General features: G+C 40.7%; 1 protein-coding gene across 1 annotated transcript in view; it reads right to left on the bottom strand.

Annotated features, from left to right (window-relative positions):
* LOC136877719 (uncharacterized) overlaps positions 1-16,469 on the bottom strand; it is a 110,714-nt gene that overhangs the window by 81,666 nt on the left and 12,579 nt on the right. Inside the window, exons 3-6 of the mRNA XM_068228717.1 lie at positions 11,192-11,274; positions 4,288-4,418; positions 955-1,013; positions 13-183 (exon numbers count right to left, since the gene is read on the bottom strand). Coding sequence (XP_068084818.1) covers positions 13-183; positions 955-1,013; positions 4,288-4,418; positions 11,192-11,274 — 444 coding nt within the window. The remainder of the gene's footprint in view (positions 1-12; positions 184-954; positions 1,014-4,287; positions 4,419-11,191; positions 11,275-16,469) is intronic.

Raw genomic sequence — 16,469 nt, 5'->3', positions numbered from 1 at the left:
GTTATTACTCACAGCATTAATAATGTTGGCAATCTTCTTACAGTGAGTTGCCACAGCTGAAAGACTTTCTCCCTGTTCCTTGTACTCTTTGTTGTCAACTACCAGCACCAGTTCCACATAGCGGGACTGCTTGTTGGCATTGTAAGGCCCTCGGATTATTTCCGCTTCTGCTTCTCGCTTATACTGGAAATAATTTAAAAACAACATGGTATAAATATGTACGCCATAGAAAGTATCTAGTCATATGATATATACATATCGTTGTTGTATCTGTGAAAACTGCTATGTTATGATGTTGGAAAAATACTGACCTGCAGCATGTATATCATTCATTGATATAACTTGTACAATATTGAGCCTTAGATGATAGAACATTAGCGGCCAAAGTACTAAGCCAAAACATTTCAAATAGCGTTTTTTTGCAGGTGCAATAACTATATATATATATATATATATATATAGTAAGCTCACTGCTGCCTTTGGTGTGAAACTGATCTACTCAAAGATTAGATAAACTTTTCTAAGATACCAGTCAAAACATGCACAGAACTTCATAATATCTTGGACATATGAATCAGAATTGGTTGGTTAATGATGCAAATCATTTAATTCTTATTTCAACAAGAGAATAATCATTTAGGATTATAAAAAGGATGAAAAAAAGATTGTTTCATTCATTACTTTTTTAAAAAATTACAAATATTTCACAAGTTTATTCCTATATGACATAAAGGCTTTCTTCCAAAATGCTGTAGAGTTCCAACGTATGGGACTCACATTAGGATTATTTGTTATGAGAACTGGAACAGACCCCAAGGAAAGCAGCACAATTTGTTCTTGGTGATTTCTGACATTTCTGATATTTCACAGAAACTTTCAGAGTTTAAATTTATTCAAGTGAATTCAAGGAGGAAGAGGAGGAGGAGTTGTAAACCGGAAATAGCCCATACTCACCCTAAGTATCCTATTAAATTCCTGATTTCCTAAGATATGGTGTGGAGTCCCTGAGTAACCTGGAAAAGAACCAAAACAGAATATCTTCTTAATTACTGGATTACACTTAATATAATAAACTGGTATGGTAGGTAGCTGTTTCTATCCATTGTGGTCATTCTTACCAGACAACTCTCCTCAGTGGTAGAATGTTGCAGTGCTACTTCATTTCACAGTAGCCTATCTCTGAGGGCACAAAAGTCAACTATTCTGAGTTTATGGACATACTGTCGAGTGTTTAATTTTTAAAAATCTCATACCTAAGGTGACCAGATTTCAGAAAGGGACAAGTGGGACACTAATTACTTTTTGGTTGGGTGGGTAAATAAAGTACTACCAGTACCTACTTTCTATATATTTATATATTTACTGTAGGCCTATATGACTACATACATAAAGAAGTTAACAAATTATTTTCTTCCATTTAAATACTACAGAACTCATTATTGACACACACACACACACACTCTCTCTCTCTCTCTCTCTCTCTCTCTCTCTCTCTCTGTGTGTGTGTGTGAATGATATTTAAATATTAATTGTAGCTTGAACCATGCTGAACTCAGAGAAACACAAGCACAGAACATTATTTTTCAGTGAAAAGTTAGTGCAATATCCATAAGAAACTCGAGTGAGGTGAGAAATCAAACTATTTAGCAAACCAAGACAGTGTTGGATGTTAACAATCTACAGTATTAAAAAGAAGTGGTGACAAATTGACATTTTTGTAAAACCTGGTGCTTGTGGAATAGGTGAGAGATTGGTGCAAAGACAGTACCCTACTAGAAGCCATTTTAATGTAGACTTACGTTCCTCAACAATGAGTACGTGGAAAGAAAAATCTTAAGATGCTTTTAGTGTTTGGGTAGAACGCAACATCGCCAGGAGTATTGAACTTATGATTATGTTTAATGACAGAAACTAGTAGATGGCGTTGTGTTGACTTGCGCGCTCAGTCGGAGGTTGGCTGTCATTATGAATACATCATGGTCAGTTGTATAGAATAACAAATTTTATCATGGAAAAGAAAGACTGATGTCACACACATACTCTGTTATAAGATGGCGCTGTGCTTACTTGCACACTCAGTGGGAGGTTAGCTGTCGTTGTGAATATATTGTGGTCAGTTGTATAGAATAACAAATTTAATAATGGAAGAAAAAAGATTAATTAGGATTCAGCAAAAAGGTGTTTCTACAAGGAGGTCTAAAACCCCTCAAAATCCTGCAGTTACAGTAGTGATGACAGCCTACTGCCAATTTCTTTTTAATCTCTCCAGTGACTCTCTTTACCTTGAAGTATCACCTGGAATCTTCTATCTGTATGGTTCTTGTCTGAAATCTTCTGTCAGTTTTAACAGCTTGTGTACAAGGAGCTTGTGTACAAGGAGCAGTCAAATCTACAAAAACAACGGCAGTTGCAAAACCTTTCTGAATACCATCCTCAAATATATTGAGTAAGGTTCAGAATTTGATTACTGCACGATCGTCCTGGTCTGAATCCATGCTGCTTAATCAGTTTACTCTTCACAGATGGGATCATCCTATTAAGAATAAGTCATTCAAACAACTTGAGAAGATAACTCAGATAGGAGAATGGCCTGAAATTCTTTGGCTGGTCAGGTGTTGTACCTGGTTTCAAGAGTGCCACATTTTAGCCTTAAGCCAGTACTGAAGGATGTTCTCAGATTGAATACACCAATGAAAGAAGTTAGCGGTAATGAGCCAATCCAAGGTTATGGCACTGAAGTTATTTATCTGTTGATTCCTGTATGGTACAATCCATACTGGCAGACTTTCCTGATTTCAGCTGTTTGATGGTGTTGGTGACTTCCTTAGAGGAATGGTATATCCAGATTGGAAGGTTCACTCACTGGTTGGGCTAGACAAGGGAGATTTATCTGCAAGGATTTGTCATGCTTCCCATTCAGGATGAGCTGATGTGCCATCCATCTGAAAAAATATTACAGTGGCCTAAATAGTGCTTTTTGGTACCACACAAGTGGTGAAATGTGGTCCATGCTTTCCAGCTACTATATGACATATTGATTTCAGTCACAGAGTTACAGGTTAGAACATTTGAGCAACATGCAAGGATCTTCAACTTAGGCCCATAAGTGGACTTGGACTTAGCATACAGCATTGTTTTGTACAAAAGTTGTACTGTTTAGACCTGGAGCAATTACCATTACAAATAAACAAACACTGAGGCACCTTGAGTAAGAGAGAGCCATTTTATGGAACAATTTTACTTAACACTATGAGTGAAATCAGTAGGGTAATTAAACAATCTAACCACAGCAGAGTTTGCAATCCACCATAATAAAAAAACGTAACTTATCCATGATCTGAGTACTGTACTATATAACGGATATTAGTTATTCGTCTTGGTCTGGGTTTTGCAAAGTTGACTGAATGGTAATCAATATTCACTGTTAATGCATTAGTGTGGAGAGCAATGTACTTGGTTTCCAGTCATGATGGCAGTCATAATTTTCAGCTATTGTAGTAACACACAGTGATCATTTATTTAATGTTACATTTATGTTGTACAGTAGTGTGAAGCACCATATTTGCAGTTATTTTGTCTCCAGTTCACACCATGGACCACAATGGTACCCCTGAATTACCAGCATCTATCTATCGTGATGGATGTTGATGATGATGCATTTGCTTCAGTGTGCAGGCATTTTAATTTGACATCATCTGCCTGCACATCAATTTTGACCTTCTATTTTACTTTAAAAGCTGAAAAATAGAAGTATTCATGGCGTATAACACACCTACTATCACCCTTGAAGCCAAGGTATGGTCAGAGAAGAGGGATGACAAAGGAATATGGTGCAGAGAGAAAAAAATGAAATTTCTGAGTAGTGCATAGTAAGTGTGAAATGCATTTAAGAAAAAAAAAAAGGATAGACAATTTAAATATTAAAACAGAGAAACGTAGGCTGAGAGTGTCTGGACATATTAAACAGATGGATGAAGAGTGCAAAAGAAAACAGGGAATTACAAATAATGAAAGGAGGGGAAAACTGCAAAAGACCCAGATTATGGAGGATGGACCTGATAATGGATAAGGAGTGAGAAAGAGAGAGAAATGGAAAGGGATCCTATCTACCCTGACCTGTCTGTATCTCGATAAGGCGAGATGATGATGACAATGATGATGATGATGATGATGATATGGTAACAATGGTGAGAAAACTGGCAAACAGCCAGAGAGGCAAAGTAAAGCAAAACCTTTCTCAGGTTTCCAGATATGCATCATAATTATTATGAACACAACGTGACTCACCACAGGTTTGGTTCGAAATGAGGTCTGAATGTCTGTACAGAAAGTGAGAATCAATGGTGTCTTCATCTCCAGTTTCTGGATCTGAGCCTCTTTCCAAATAATGCAGCTCTTCCCCATCAAATATAACACCACTGAAACATATTAATACATAAACAATGGTCAATTTCATATCCACACAGAATGACAAGTATGTAAATTCTTTTAATGCTTGACAGTTAAACAAAGGGAAACTGAGTACTATAATATACTATGTAATCTCCTGAAGACCCAACAAACTTCAAAATTTCATATCCTAATAAACCTTCTAAAAGAACGTACAACAAGAACAAGTAATTTCAACTCACTTGGTAAGCAAATTATAACTGAAGAAGGGAACAAAACCCAAAAGTATTTTATTTAATATCCCTAATGTGAAAGCTTTGTATTTTATGTGTCTTCTCTGTGTGAATGGGGCCAGTATAATACATCGATGGTACCCCCTGCATACCGTAAAAGGTGACAAGGGGCTCTCAAACTGGGAGCGTAGTTTGATAACCACAGGGCCGCTAGCTGAGTTTAGCATTGCTTTGACTTACTTGTGCCAGTCTTTTCACTGTCCTCTTTCCTATGCAACTTCCCTTGGTCATCTTTTTTATTCCAACTCTGATGGTATTAAGTTTGTGAGGTCTAGGGGGTATTTAATTTTCATGCCTTTCGTGGCCCATCCCTTTCTTTTATCAATATTTTCATTTTCCCTTTGAATTTCTGATCAACATTATGAGAGGATGGTCATCCAATTGTACTTCCTCTTGAAGCAATGATCACCACACTAATTCCATGCATCTGTTAATTGAGGCACTCAGAATAATAATGGCAGATCACAACCAACATTCATTTTGAGTAAAATGACACACTATGTTTCTTTACATAGTTTACCTTTAAATTCTTGATCCCTTGCCTTTAGTAATTTTCTGTTTTTGTGCTGTTTAGTTAGAAAGAATACATGGAAGTGAGTAAAATGGAATAACATGTCACATTAAGTACACCCGAGATCCTCCGTGGCTCAGGCGGCAGCGTGCCAGCCTCTCACCGCTGGATTCCATGGTTCAAATCCCGGGCACTCCATGTGAGACTTGTGCTGGACAAAGCGGAGGCGGGACAGGTTTTTCCGGGTACTTCGGTTTTCCCTGTCATCTTTCATTCTAGCAACACCCTCCACTATCATTTAATTTCATCTATCAGTCATTAATCATTGCCCAAGAGGAGTGCGACACGTCTCAGCAGCCGGCACAATTCCTACCCTTGCCGTAAGGTGGGCGCTTCATTCATTCCATCTCTGACCCGGTCACCGACTGGAAAACAGGTTGTAGGTTTTCATTTTCATTACCTACCTCATTTCCATATGTTCACACTGTTCTGCAACATCACCACCATCATCATAAACAATATTTTTATAAAAATTATCATAGATAGGTGGTATATACTGTATTTCAACATGTCCATCAGATCATTTGATTTAAGATTTTATAACCTTTCTTTGCTTATTAAACCCATCAAGTGGCAACGTCACGGATAGTGGAAGTCTTTACCTTCCACCCCTCCAAGGGCCTTCATGACCTGTACGGAGATGACTTTGCTTTGCCTTTTTGTTTCGCTTTTTTCTTTGTTTATTGCACTTATGATGTACCAGTAACTAAAACAATGAAACCACAAAAGTTTAATTTCTCTTCCTAAAATTAACAATTTTAATGCAAATTACACAGTTGGGATACAACATTAATTCACTTTCCCCACTACTGACAAGTTATCAATGTTGAATGAAAGAGCTTTGACATATCCCAAGTTACTTGAAAAGTAGATGGTAGAAGAATACAATTCTACTCTCATCTTAAAATTCACTGGCTTTTGAGATCTGCTGTTGTTATTCTGAGTGTCTCATGAATTATTATGAGATCATAAGCAACAGCACTAAACTGCTCTATGCAGAATCAAAGCCGCAGGTACGTGCTGGTAATGTTCCATTCCGAAAATCTTGCACATGGGCCTACAGCCCAGGATCTGAACCATGACTGCCTTGGTAAAAAACATATACGGTACCTATAACGATGATGAAACTGAGCTCATGACAGACAGTCATTGCAACATAAAATATGACTATTACAAAAGAGAAATCCTGCAAATCCTTCATATACAAGAAGAGGAATGATGTTAATCCTTAAACGCATGATGTAGCATATCTGGCATGAGCTTTAAATATGATATGCACACTTGTAGGGGTGAGGGTTGTGACCTAGTGCATGCTTTCCATGTGCTCCATGATCTTAGCGAAACCGGTTACATGATGATAACATCGGAGAAATAATGATCCGCTGCAGCCCATATGTCATGAAGAATTAATTCTTTGATACAACTCGTACTATACTGAACAATAGATGACAGAACCTCCCCGATCAAAGTTAAGCTGATGTATTTCATATAGTTACTTTCACAGGTGCAACAATATAAAATTTAAAAAAACACCTTTGCTGTTTAAACCACAGATATTGAATTTTCAAAAACATAAAACATCAAGGGAATTCAAAAATAATGTTTAAATGTCAACATAGATAAAAACATTCATTTAATGTTTAAGTGTAATCTAGATCACTGTAGTTTGGACTTTGAGAAATAATTAGTCATGCAGAATTAATCAATTTGTAGAAACTCAGCGATTTTAAGAGTGGGTTCTTTTCATGTTCCATTAAATCCACAGTCACTGGCCTTTCACAGTGCTTAGTTTCCAAGCAAGCTAATACCGTATTTTCTCGCATAATTAACGCCCTTGCATAATTTACGCATCCCAATATTTTTGGGCCCAAAGTGGAGAAAAAGAAATGTTCACGTATTCGACGCACCCACTTTTTCGAACATCCATCACGAAGCTCCGGATGCGTTTTGAAATGAAGATGTCAATTACTCAGATACCAGCCTTCCTATTGCAAAATCGGCCATTCCAAATTCTGGGCAACGTGTTGCTATCAGTCGGTAAGAAAAACCACTACACTAGTTCAGTGAGAGAGTCAGCGCAGAAGTGACTAGTGATACTCTATTCCAGGGCCTCTCAAACGCCCAAACTCTCACGCGTGCAGAGCGAGGTGCATAGGCTCTGTGCACTGTGCATCGGTACGCTTCGCCTCAACTCGGCTTGACTCGGATGATGTACTGTGCTGAGGGCGACGAAGCGTTTGGTGGTAGACGACGTGTTTATCAGTGAAATAGACAAGCGCACGACAACAACATAATAATGGAGCAACCTGTTTCGAAGGAAGCAAAGACTTCCGAAAGTCCATTTCAATCGAACTGGGAACTTTCGTATTTTTCTTTGTTTGTTTGTCGTGACGATAACGCCAAATGCTTAATCTGTGGGACGATAATTACGTGCGTAAGAAAATCATCTATTGAAAGACACTACAACAGACTACATTCGGAAAATTATTGTGAAATCATAGGAGACGTCAGAGAGAAACAATTAAGGAAGTTCAAACAGCTTGAAGAAGAGCATTCTATATCCACAAATGAGTTTTGTTCTAGTACTGTAGCATTTTCATTTTGGTTACGGGTTCTGCATTTTTAAAAATTATGTTTACATTCCTCTCAAACATGTATGTGTATTTCTAATTCACTTTTTTTATTTTTTTAATAACACTGGTAACCTTGTCCCATACAACTGTGCGTCTCCGCTCACCACACGTAAACATTTCGCAGTGGGGGAGAAACAGCAGTGAAGGTGAGGAACGCGGAGACAGGCCGAACGGGGAGACAGGTGTAGGGAGAGAGGAGTGGGGGGTCTGCACTCTGGTCAACCAAGCGAAGTCGTCTTTTGCACCGTGCACAGTGCATGCACCACGCGCATGCACCCTGAGAGGCCCTGCTCTATTCCAATCTGGTACAAACGTATTTTACGAGTGTTTCGAGTACGGGAAATGCTTCATCTGTGATCTCAAAATTGTTTTTTAATCCACAGAGAGTAAGAATTCGAGTAATACTGCATCATATAAACTCGCGGTGAACAGTTACGTCAGAACATACGCGCATAGAGCGGGCCAAGTATTCAATGTTCGAACGCAGCGAGTCTCGCCGAGTATTTCGCAACCACAAAGCGGCAATTTTCCGGAAGTAGACGAGGATCTGTTTAAATATGCTTTAAATTTCCGTTACGCAACGTTGGATATGCCGTTTCTCACGAAATGCTGTATTTTAAAGGACGAGAAATAGCTGCTTGCACATGGAATCAGCGTCTCGGATTTGAAGGTTAGCCGAGGCCGAATGATTAATTTTATGAAGAGAAATGGACTTTCTCTTAGACGAAGAACAACATTACTGGTATGCCAAAAACATGCCAAATAATTTCAACGATAAAGTAATTGATTTTCATCGCTTCATCACTGAGAAAAGTTTTTTTTTTTTTTTTTTTAAGTTGCTTAACGTCGCACCGACACAGATAGGTCTTACGGCGACGATGTGACAGGAAAGGGCTAGGAGTGGGAAGGAAGCGGCCGTGGCCTTAATTAAGGTACAGCCCCAGCATTTTCGCTTAAGTGCGGCCAGTATCCAGTATTCGGGAGATAGTAGGTTCAAACCCCACTGTCGGCACCCCTGAAAATGGTTTTCAGTGGTTTCCCATTTCCACACCAGGCAAATGCTGGGGCTGTACCTTAATTAAGGCCACGGCCGCTTCCTTCTCACTCCTAGGCCTTTCCTGTCCCATCGTCGCAATAAGACCTATCTGTGTCGGTGCGACGTAAAGCAAGTAGCCCCAGCATTTGCCTGGTGTGAAAATAGGAAACCACGGAAAACCATCTTCAGGTCTGCCGACAGTGGGGTTCGAACCCGCTATCTCCCGAATAATGGATATTGGCCGCACTTAAGCGGCTGCAGCTATCGAGCTCGGTATTGAGAAAAGTAAGTGAAGGAATATTTGCTCTCCCGAATAGGAACCTCAGGACAGACGCCAATCGGTTGTAGTTGGTCTTGATGGAACAAAGTCGAACAATCGATAAGAAAGGGACATAGATTGTTATCGTACGCACTCCCGGAAGTGAAATCAACGATGTACTGCAATGCTAGCTGTAACAGGTGACGGCAGAAAGCTTGCACCTTACTCAGTTCTAAAACGAAAAACAGTGCCTAAAGTATAATTTCCGCGAGGAATCCACGTTCGTATCGAAGCAAAAGGGTGGATGGACACGTCACTCGAACAAGATTGGGTACGAACGGTTTGGAGAAATCTAGCAGGGTCACTCCTTCGATGCCCAGCCCTTCTCATGTCAGACAGTTTTCTTTCTTTCTTTCTTTCTTTCCGGTATGCCATTATTATGGACTTACATGAATTGTACTGTTATCAGTTCACAGGTCGTATTGCCAGTTCGTAACGGGAAGAATATTTTCCAGTGTCGATACTTCAAACCGGCCTGTCCAACTTACCTGATGTACCTTTTTGACATTTCAGAAAAAATCTCACGCCGGAATTTTACGCCCAAATGACGATAACCGAAAATGAGGTGAAGTAATCGTGTGTATATTACATATATGATGTATTTTTTAAATGTAAAAGAATTGTAATTTTTTAAAATATCCGAATCCCTTGAATAATTTATGCATCCGAAGTTTTCGCCTGTATTTTTCGTCAAAAAAGTGCATTAATTAGGCGAGAAAATACGGTAAGCACACAATTTTAAGTGATATTGATATCATATCATAGCCACGATACCTTCAGCTGTACATCGAATACGAGTAAAAGAGGCGTGAGTTCCCATATAATATTTTAAGAAAATACTACGTACAGACTTGGTAGGGAATCTGCTACATGGGCGATGGCCCGAAATGCAGATTGATTGATTGATTGATTGATTGATTGATTGATTGATTGATTGATTGATTGATTGATTGATTGATTGATTGATTGATTGATTGATCGATCGATCGATCGATCGATTGATCGATTGATCGATTGATTCATTCATTCATTCATTCATTGGCAGAGCTTTGAACTGAAGGTTTTCATTCTGCAACTTTGAGCACATGAAGTGAGGATGTAACGAATAGTACAATGCAACCCAACATTATTTCTTGGTTAATTGTAGCAATATATCACTGAAGATTATTTGTCCTGGGTTACAGTGAAATACACATTCCATTCAGTCTTTCTCCCGTCTGTATAATGTCACACTTGTAGGGCCTACAGATTTTCGGCGACCCTGGGATCGAAAAGGGCTAGGACTAGGAAGGTAGCATTCGGAACCTTAATTAACATAAAGCTTAAGTTTGCCTGATGTGGAGATGGTAAGCTACAGAAACCCATCTTCAGTGCTATCGGCAGTTGTGTTTATGTTCTGTGTATTGTGGGACCCTTAAGACATCCCATGCTATGAGTTACCCAGTCCCACCCAATGATATGAGGAGTTGGAGTACGTGTTACCAATTACAGGAATTTTCTGAAAATCTTCAACAGGAGGAACCAGAAATTACAAACAGGGAGTTGTGTTCCACTATATTTACAAATCTTTATAACATCAGAGTTGTACTTGTTTCAAACTCTACAGAATTCTTTCAATGATCAAGCTGATGACCTAGAAAGTGGATCCCTTTTAAAAGCAATCATATTGTCATTATGTGGGCGATTTTAACAGCAATGTAGAACACTTGAACGACTTTTTTCACCTCCAAGTAAGCTTTTTTCTACAAGAACGGAATTTATAATTACTGGAACCTGAACAGAAGTCGCAGACAAAATGGAAGATATACTTAAGTAATGCAAGTGTTCTAAATGCATATACCGTACAGTATTATATATTTTATTTCAGTCTAAGTAGCAGATCAAAATATTTCCGATAACACAATAATTGATAAACTGTATATTTAATTTTGAATCATTTTCATTACATACCTAAGACCACTGCAGGTGGAGATTGCAGCCCATGAGTTTGGTACCCCTCGCAGTTCACCTCTATAATGGCATAGCTCAACATCCTGCGGGAGAGAAAAAAAACAACCATTAATAAAACATAATTTCTATCAGGGCTTCACTAAGAGGCTCATTCCTCACTCCACAATCATCCAGTAATATTAGCGTGAAAATAGTAATTAAATTAATTACAAATAAAATACGAAAAAAATAATTAAAATAAATATAGGATAGATGATTGTACATTCACAAATACCGAAAGCAGATTACTCAGCAACGAAATCATTTTTCTTTGGCCACTCGTAATAATAATGTTATTGGTTTTACGTCCAACTAACTACTTTTACGGTTTTCGGGGACAATGAGGAGCCGGAATTTTGTCCTGCAGAAGTTCTTTAATGTGCCGATAAATCTACCGACAAGAAACACGTATCTGCAGTGGCGGCGGCTCGTGACAAAATGTTCAGGAGGTTCATAACACTTTTGTTCACGTCTCAAAGGAAACAAAGTACTGTATAACGCAATTCAGTAAAATATAACATACTGTACTTAAATCATTTAACTAAAAATTATTTCTACGGTTCCTTCTCCGAATATGGTAGAACTTTTATAAACGAGGATGCATTTTATCAGAGACTAATCTGTAAGTGTATAACAAAACTAAAATATTATTATTATTATTATTATTATTATTATTAATCTGCTTACCCTCCAGGGTTGGTTTTACCTTCGGACTCAGCGAGGGATCCCACCTCTACCGCCTCAAGTGTAGTGTCCTGGAGCGTGAGACATGGGTCGGGGATACAACTGGGGAGGATGACCAGTACCTCGCCCAGGCGGCCTCACCTGCTAGCCTTGGTGGGGGATGGGAAGATTGGAAGGGATAGACAAGGAAAAGGGAAGGAAGCGGCCGTGACCTTAAGTTAGGTACCATCGCGGTATTTGCCTGGAGGAGAAGCGAGAAACCACGGAAAACCACTTCGCGGATGGTTGAGGTGGGAATCGAACCTACCTCTACTCAGTTGACCTCCGGAGGCTGAGTGGACCCCGTTCCAGCTTTTCGTACTACTTTAGAAATTTCGTGGCAGAACCGGGAATCGAACCCGGGCATCCGGGGGTGGCAGCTGATCACACTAACCACTACACCACAGAGGCGGACACTAAAACTACTACTACTAAAATGTTTTCATTCCGTATCGTGGTGAGGTAAGGTAAGCCTCACAGGGTGATGTCTTCTGTCAAACCAGGAGATGTGTTGCAGTGAAGGTGAGAGGGGAGTGGCTGTGACCTATAAAAGGAACTTGCATCCGGGAGATAGTAGGTTCGAATCCCACTATCGGCAGCCCTGAAAATGGTTTTCCGTGGTTTCCCATTTTCACACCAGGCAAATGCTGGGGCTGTACCTTAATTAAGGCCACGGCCGCTTCCTTCCAACTCCTAGGCCTTTCCTATCCCATCGTCGCCATAAGACCTATCTGTGTCGGTGCGACGTAAAGCCCCTAGCAAAAAAAAAATAATAAAAAAAAAATAAAAGGAACTGTCAGACATTCGTCTTTGTGAGAATGGAAAACATCGGAAAACCATTCTCAGGGCAGCCGACGGTGGAACCGGTCCACAGCCTCCCGAATACAGAGCTGAGAAGTCGTAGCCACTGTTAGCCGAAGGTACTCTGCTCGGTGAAAGTAAACCACACAGCAACTTTGCTACAATGCAACATTGTAGCGAATATTAAAGGATGCGAGCACTATTCGTGGTTTTTACATTATCATGAATAGTTTTCATTCCTCTTCCTGAGGGGGAGGGGTGGGCCACCTAGAAGGTAACGCCTTCTCTCTGGCCAGGAGATTCGGCGGTGTTGTGGGTTTAATGGAGTAGGAGGATGGGCTAGAGTGATTTGGCATGGTGAAGGAGGTGGGGGGAATTTTTCTCTGACTGTGTGCTTTATTATTAACTTAGGTCTTTTACAATTATATCAGAATTTTACAACGTTTACATAGCACGAAGTTCACCTAGATGTGACAACAAGCATAAAAATTATGCGTGCCACATTTACCGGTACTCAAATTAACTTAACACCGAGCTCGATAGCTGCAGTCTCTTAAGTGCGGCCAGTATCCAATAGTCGGGAGAGATAGTGGGTTCGAGCCCCACTGTCGGCAGCCCTGACGATGGTTTTCCGTGGTTTCCCATTTTCACACCAGGCAAATGCCGGGGTGTACCTTAATTAAGGCCACGGCCGCTTCCTTCCACTTCCTCGTCATTCCCTATCCCCTCGTCGCCATAAGACATATCTGTGTCGGTGCGACGTAAAGCAAATAGCAAAAATTAACTTAACGTGAAAGGATTCCCCAACCACAACGTAACGCAGATTTCTCCCCACGATTACAAACACCTGTCCAGAATTACTAGTGAAATCTTCCGTCATGGTAAGCAATAGTAACTTATGGGAGTCTGCGGCTAACAGTAATACGGGAGGTGGCGGACCCTTGTGGTCAACTGTAATACTATCTCTGGGAGGGTGGTTGTAGCAGCGCCGCCTACTGGTTGTAGACGGAAAACGCTACATTACCGTGCTCCTCGCTTATGGTGATATCTGTGCATAATAAACCATGACGTCATTTGTATGCTCATGCGTATAGTCTTCCGGATAATAGCACAAAATCCAGTGTGCTCCCTGCATTGTCAGTCAAAACGAACAGCTATCAGTGTAACGGACATTCGATATAAATCGAATGCGTTCGATCGATTGCTAAAATCAGGTCGAAACAAAGGAAACAATTCTGAATTATTCACGATGCGTGAGAACCGGGTGTTCACGTGCTAATGTGCTCTTGAGAGCCCAAAGCCACTGCGTATTGAGCACCTTCAAATACCACAGCTTTAGCTCAGAAGGCCAGCGCTCTACCATCTGAGCTTCACAGTCCGGCGGGCCACACGTAATTTCATGGACATGAACACTTGATTTCGGAGATACCATACGATTCTGCATGAAATTTTTAAATAGTTGGCACTTACCACACACAAAGTTAGTCTATAAAAGTGTAGGGGGGGAGCAAACCTAACGCACTAGGAAATTCACGGGCTGAAGGAGGAACCGTACGACGGGCAGGAGCTGGGGGTCTTCAGGCCAGATACAGGAGCTTCTCTGAGAGATAACAAGAGAAACTTTTCACTAGCTATCAGCCATTAGACAGTTTGTATCTGAACACAAGGCGCGTGTTGCAGCGAAATTGCAAGACAAAACAATGAATATTTCTCGCTTTGACCTATCTTTTAAAGAAGTCGTATGAGAAGTGATTTCGTAATTTTCGCAGACGCTATCCGCTATTTTCGTTATCCGTAGGCCGCTTGCCATATACTGTATTTCGGGGTATCCTCAAAGGGAACATAAGATCATACGCAAAATAAGCCAAGATAATAACAACAATCTATGACCTCGGCTACTGCGTGCAAGCATTTTAATCTGACGTCATCCAGGCTGCCTGTGCGTGAATTTCAACGTTCCATTTTACTCTACAAGATGGCAGAATAAATCTCTGTTCGGCGATCTAATGTTCAGTCCTCAACAGCTCCGCCATCAGCTGTCATAGACGGCCTAGGCGTCACTCAAGAGGCGTACTAGGGAAATGAGGAGTGACATCCTTTCCCGTTGTTTTTCTCTTGAGTCAAATGTTGCTGTTACATATTAGTCCGCCAACCCACTGAAAAGTATGCACCAACCCACCCATTTCACACCGCTTCCTTTTAAAACAATAATCACCACCACCAAGTACAGGGACTGGCTGCATAAAGATTGGCATTACTAGCATCGCTCATACCTCAGTCACTTTCATATTAATGATGATGTGTGTTGTTTAAAGGGGCCTAACAGCTAGGTCATCGGCCCCTAATGGTACGATCGATGGTTTGATTAAATTGAAACTTCAGATTGTATCCACTGACTAGAATCTGAAATGAATGATGATGAAAAATGATCGTGAAACAAAAACAATCAGTAGACCAATTCACAATGTCTTAAGTACCGGGATGATACTTATCTCAAGGGGTCCAAAATCTAGGACACCAGCCCCTCATAATATTTTCATATTCTCAAAGCCAAAGATGAGACCGAAACGGGTCAATTAAAGTAACAAATTTGTTTTTTCTTATGCTAGTGACTTTTCGTCGCACCGACACACACAGGTCTTATGGCGACGATGGGATAGGAAAGGGCTAGGAGTGGGAAAGAAGCAGCCGTGGCCTTAATTAAGGTACAGCCCCAGCATTTGCCTGGTGTGAAAATGGGGAAACTACGGAAAACCATCTTCAGTCCTGCCGACAGTGGGATTCGAACCCACTATCTCCCGGATGCAAGCTCACAGCTGTGCGCCTCTAACCGCACGACCAACTCGCCCGGTCAAATTTGTCTAGCCCCCACTAGAAGACACTGCAAACACTACGTCTCACCAGCAAAGGCATGACGACCTAATGCAGTTTTAATTAGTTTTTTCCGGATAAATATAAAATGTGTCATCTGAAATATTTTACATGCCAACAGCGTACGGCAGAGTGTCGAATGGACTCTTTTCTACACTTCAGAATCCAACTTGCTCTGTCCGATTTGAACAGGCGATCTTGGAACCCGAAGGTTGACACTCTACCACTGATCTACAGAGGGAACTACAGGGACATTATTTTATCTATTCAGGGGATTGTCGCTCGCCCGGTCGCCTGCGCTGCGAGCTTGTCTCCCGTCAAGCACTTTACCGTAACGCGGCCAGCACTCGCCTGGTACTGAGTCATAGTGTTTTCGCACAAGATTTCCTATATTTGATGAAGGTATTATGTACTGTATGTACATTCGCTCACGTAATTGAAATGCCTTCAGAACAACACACTGAACACAAAACACGTGAACACTTGACTAAACTGAACCTTGCGCTCATAAAGCTCTCAGCAGACTGCAAAGGAGGGGAACTTGTGGAGCCGAGCAGCGCATTACGGCAAAGTGCTTGGCGGGAGACAGGCTGGTAGCGCAGGGAACCAGGCGAGAGACAATCTCTGAATAGATAAAATAATGTCCCTGTATAAGCCAAGATAAACTGCAGCGAGTTTTCCAGAACTTTCTGTGCCGCTGCAACTCCTGTTTGGATACGAATGGTCAACAGTTTCAAAAGCTGCAGTGAAGGAAAGGTGAGGTAAACTTCCAGTACCCTAAATATTGTCAGTTTTAAATATTATGTTACTCAAAGGCACCACGTTATGGCTCTCCTCGGCAAGG

This window comes from Anabrus simplex, chromosome 7 (assembly GCF_040414725.1).
Source record: "Anabrus simplex isolate iqAnaSimp1 chromosome 7, ASM4041472v1, whole genome shotgun sequence".
Classification (NCBI taxonomy): Eukaryota; Metazoa; Arthropoda; class Insecta; order Orthoptera; family Tettigoniidae; genus Anabrus; species Anabrus simplex.
This window is presented reverse-complemented; position numbering and strand designations above follow the sequence as displayed.